The sequence below is a fragment of the Hydra vulgaris genome, chromosome 01, assembly GCF_038396675.1.
Source record: "Hydra vulgaris chromosome 01, alternate assembly HydraT2T_AEP".
Classification (NCBI taxonomy): domain Eukaryota; kingdom Metazoa; phylum Cnidaria; class Hydrozoa; order Anthoathecata; family Hydridae; genus Hydra; species Hydra vulgaris.
In genome coordinates, this window is record NC_088920.1 from 43,777,700 (window position 1) to 43,781,673 (window position 3,974).

At 27.3% G+C, this 3,974-nt stretch overlaps 1 protein-coding gene across 1 annotated transcript; it reads right to left on the reverse strand.

Annotated features, from left to right (window-relative positions):
- Positions 1 to 460: 460 nt before the first annotated feature.
- LOC100209382 (uncharacterized) lies at positions 461 to 3,409 on the reverse strand. Its single transcript, XM_065788274.1, has 6 exons — positions 3,138 to 3,409; positions 2,702 to 2,820; positions 1,720 to 1,834; positions 1,184 to 1,411; positions 798 to 1,058; positions 461 to 719 (listed from the first exon to the last, which is right to left on the reverse strand). The coding sequence occupies exons 1-6, from the start codon at positions 3,205 to 3,207 to the stop codon at positions 682 to 684; spliced, it is 831 nt and encodes a 276-aa protein (XP_065644346.1). The 5' UTR covers positions 3,208 to 3,409; the 3' UTR covers positions 461 to 681.
- Positions 3,410 to 3,974: the final 565 nt, after the last annotated feature.

Here is a 3,974-nt window from a genome sequence, read left to right on the forward strand (position 1 = left end):
CCCCTCCCATGTATTAAGCACCTAAGAATAATATCATATAATGAATAAATAAAATGTAATCCTTATAACAGTTTCTATTAACTTTTTTGGAGCTCGTTTTTTGGAGCACGTTTTTTTTGCTTGTTTTTTTTTGATACGCTATGCGCTTTTTTTGCTGAAATAGATATTTTCTAAATTTGAAAAAAAATATTTTTTAAAAAAACAAACCGCTTTTGTTCTCAATTGGTTATATCAATGTTATAACATTTCTCCTAACTGCCTAATAACATTTCTTCTTACTGCTAAATGACATTTTTCCTTGTTGCTTAGTTAAATTTCTTCATGTTGCTTAGCTACATTACTCCTTGTTTACAAACTTTATTTTTCTCTAATCTAATTGTTAAAATCTAAAAAGTTATCTACCAGTACTTGTTATAAGAAACAGAAAATCAAATAATTACTTATAAAGTAAACAAAAAAGTTAAAAAACAAAATCTCTCAAGATATTTAATCATTAACAATTGATAGGCGTTTACAAGCGGCAATATTTATTTATACGACTTTATAAAAATAAGTTGTATACATTATAAATATTTTGTAAATAAGTATAATCCAATAACATCCTTCACATTGATCTGATTTTTTATTGAACTAAAAGTGAGTGGTACTCCTTTCTACATCGAGTTTATCATCATTAAAGTTTTATTCTTTCTTGGTTTTCTTGACTTTCTTGGCCTTCTCTATGGATAAAGAATTTTTATCAAATAGATTAACAACAAAAAAATTTCATTGTTTTTATTCTCTATGAGATAACTTACGTTTCTTTGAAGACTTTTTCTTGGCAGCAAGACGTTTTCGGTATGCGGCAACTTTTTTCTTATATTCTTTGTACTCTTTTGCAATTTCTTCTTTAGTTTTAGTGTGCTCAGGAGTGTCTACGTAGTAAACAAAGTTAGCGTGTTTCTTTCCGGCGCACATTTCAGATGTTGGACTACATGGCGCGTAGTTAAAGGTCACGCACTCTTCTGAGGCTCCATCTCTGTCATATTTGCTGTCGTCTGGACCAGTCCAGCATTCAGCTAATTAAAATATGATTTCATTATAAAAGAGTACTTTAATAAGTCTTTAAATTTACCCATTAAAAATAAAAAAATATAAAGTTTAATTAATAAGTATTATGTGTAACATTTAGATTTATTCTTACCAAGATTTTGAAGACCAAAAACTGCGTTTCCAGCGTTAATTGCTTCATTGGCGCATTTACAGGCAAACTTAGGGAGCTCAATGTTAAACTTATCGCCTTTAGGTAGTTTTCCTTTCTTTGAAACTGTGCCAATATCTGCATCACTCATGATGTAAGATCTCAAGGGACGTTCTTTCTTGTTGTTATCAGCATAGCAACCGACGCGTTTAAATTTTAAATTACAAGCCACTAAAAAGATTATTTAAAATAGTTTTTAACATTTATATATATATATATATATATATATATATATATATATATATATATATATATATATATTATATATATATATATATATATATATATATATATATATATATATATATATATATATATATATATATGTATATAGATATTTAAATTTTTAAAAAAATCGAATTTTAACATTAGCTATCTTTTCGTCTTTAACTTCATTTTGATTAATTTATTATTTTCTGTTAATAATTGAAGTTGTTAAAGATTGCTTTTATAAAAATAAAATAACTAAAGCTTTTTACTTTCAGGAGCATTCTCTACTCCATCATCATCAGAAGAAGCCTCTGCAGCTTCTTCAGATTTAGTATCTTCTTTTTCTTCTTCTTTTTTAGCTACTCCTTCTTTTTTTTCTTCAACCTTTATATAAATAGAAGTTTATTAAAATTAAAAAACAATTTTCTGTTATTTTAAAATATATAAATTTATATAAGAAAATTTTTACTTTTTTTAAATACAAGTTAATCAACTAAGTTTGCTGTTTATTCTTCAAAATACTCAAATAACTCATAATAAACTTTATGAAACTGTTGTTTAAATATCAACATTACACGTTCAATGCATTAGCTTATTTAAAATTTTTTTAGCAGTTAATGATTTCCTTGTTTATTTAGTTCTTTGGTATATGATCACTAAAAATTAATCATTAGTGCCATCATAATAAACATGACGCTTATATTGTCGCGGTAATAAAGTGAAGCCGTCAAATTCTTTTAGTAATAAGTTTTTGCAAAAAAGCGCCGCGATTACTTCTTTTAAAAAAATTCTTAAAAAAATTGTTTTAAACATTAATCAATATGAAAAAAAAATGTGTTTATGGCGTAAGCTAAACAATCACAACCATGTTTTTCTGTTATTTTATGTTCTGAAAAACTATATCATAATTTTCATCTAAATGGTACATGCACCTTATATTAGTATTAGTTTAGTTTAAGCCAATTGTACTTTGACTTCAGTTAAACAGTCAAACTTTACAAATACGAAGGGCTTTTCTTTATGAGGGGCATATGGTGTATCACGTCCCAACGAAAAGTTTATTGAAACATTAGTTGGCAAATTTTGACCTTTACTCGAAACACTTCATTTCCTTACCTCCACCTCCACTCATTTAAACCATGTATATATATGTACATACAAGGCTGTGCATATATAAACACATGTTAAATACATAAATAAAAATATGTAAAAGTTACAATACTAAAAAAAAAAAGAACAAAATCTATTTACAGCGTCATCATCTTCTGTTTTTTCTTCAGTTTTCTTATCGGTATCTTCTTCTTCTGGTGTAGATTCTTCTTCAGCTTGTGGAGCAGCTGGTGTTTCTGGTGTTTTAGCTGGGGTTTCAGCTACAAAAAAATATATATGTATATCTATGTCTGATTGTATATGTCTGTATGTGTGAGAGAGAGAGAGAGGGGGAGAGAGAGAGAGCACAAACTTGTTTAATAAGATCGAGTGGGGTCCCGTTGAGATAAAAGGGTTAACTTTATTAGATATCCAACTTTAAGTAAAACAGTATACAATGTACATGTATTAAGAACTTTTAACTTATTTTTATTTTAACGAAGAGTTAAACTTTTTTCCAAAAAAGATTATGTGATTTATGTTTATATATCGGCGTTCAAAAAATAAAAAGAAAATATTTATATATACAAAACTGTACCAGCTTTCTTTTTTGATTCAACAACTAAAATACAGAAGGCTATTAATACAACCCACAGAATTTTTGCCATGATTTTCTTTTTTTTTATTATTTCTTCGCAACTGAATTCGTTGAAATACGTTTAGAAAATGATTTAGTTTACTATATTGCTCACTTTAATATTATCCGCTCACCGATTTTCGAAGTTAACGCTGGTACTTATTCACGCGCACATTTAAGAAAATAGCAGCGCAATTGAGCAAAAGTTACTTAAGCGTAACATCAAGAGAGTCGTCTGCTAGGATGAGCCAACAATCATTATTGTACGCATGAAATAATTTCTCTTTAGGTGGTCGAAAAGAATTAAATGGATTTCGAAAATAGATTTAAAATAAAAATTTGTTTTATGTAAGATTTTCTGCAGCCGCATATGTTGCGTTTAATTCAAAAATAGTATTATTTTTAAATTTTATACTTGAATTCTTGTGGACAATATTATGGTAATACTGAAATTTATTTTAAATACACAGTCGTGTGTCAAGGATCAGTTAACTGATAATAATGCTTATTCTTGCGATAGCGATAAAGATAACTTCAGTATGATACTTAATCCATAACTTAAACATCTTTAACAAAAATGTCGTTTTTGTTGAAGTTATGTGCCACTATGAATAACTTAGACATTTTTGTGAAAGTTATATGCCACTACGAATAATTAAAACATGTCTGTACCTATGCAGTTCCTAAAACAAATATTTTAAATAGGTCAGTTTTAGGTCTTTTTACCTTTTTTCTAATCTTTACAAAATAAAAAATTCGCCTTGAAAACATTTATTTAAAATCTAATATATGTTAAAT

What these genes read in the sequence shown, in the direction of transcription:
- LOC100209382 (XM_065788274.1), bottom strand. Translation starts at nt 3,207, where the DNA reads ATGGCAAAAATTCTGTGGGTTGTATTAATAGCCTTCTGTATTTTAGTT. An exon ending in TGAATCAAAAAAGAAAGCTG is followed by an intron (nt 2,821 to 3,137) that starts GTACAGTTTTGT and finishes ATTTTTTTGTAG; the next exon opens with CTGAAACCCCAGCTAAAACA. An exon ending in AGTAGAGAATGCTCCTGAAA is followed by an intron (nt 1,412 to 1,719) that starts GTAAAAAGCTTT and finishes TAATCTTTTTAG; the next exon opens with TGGCTTGTAATTTAAAATTT.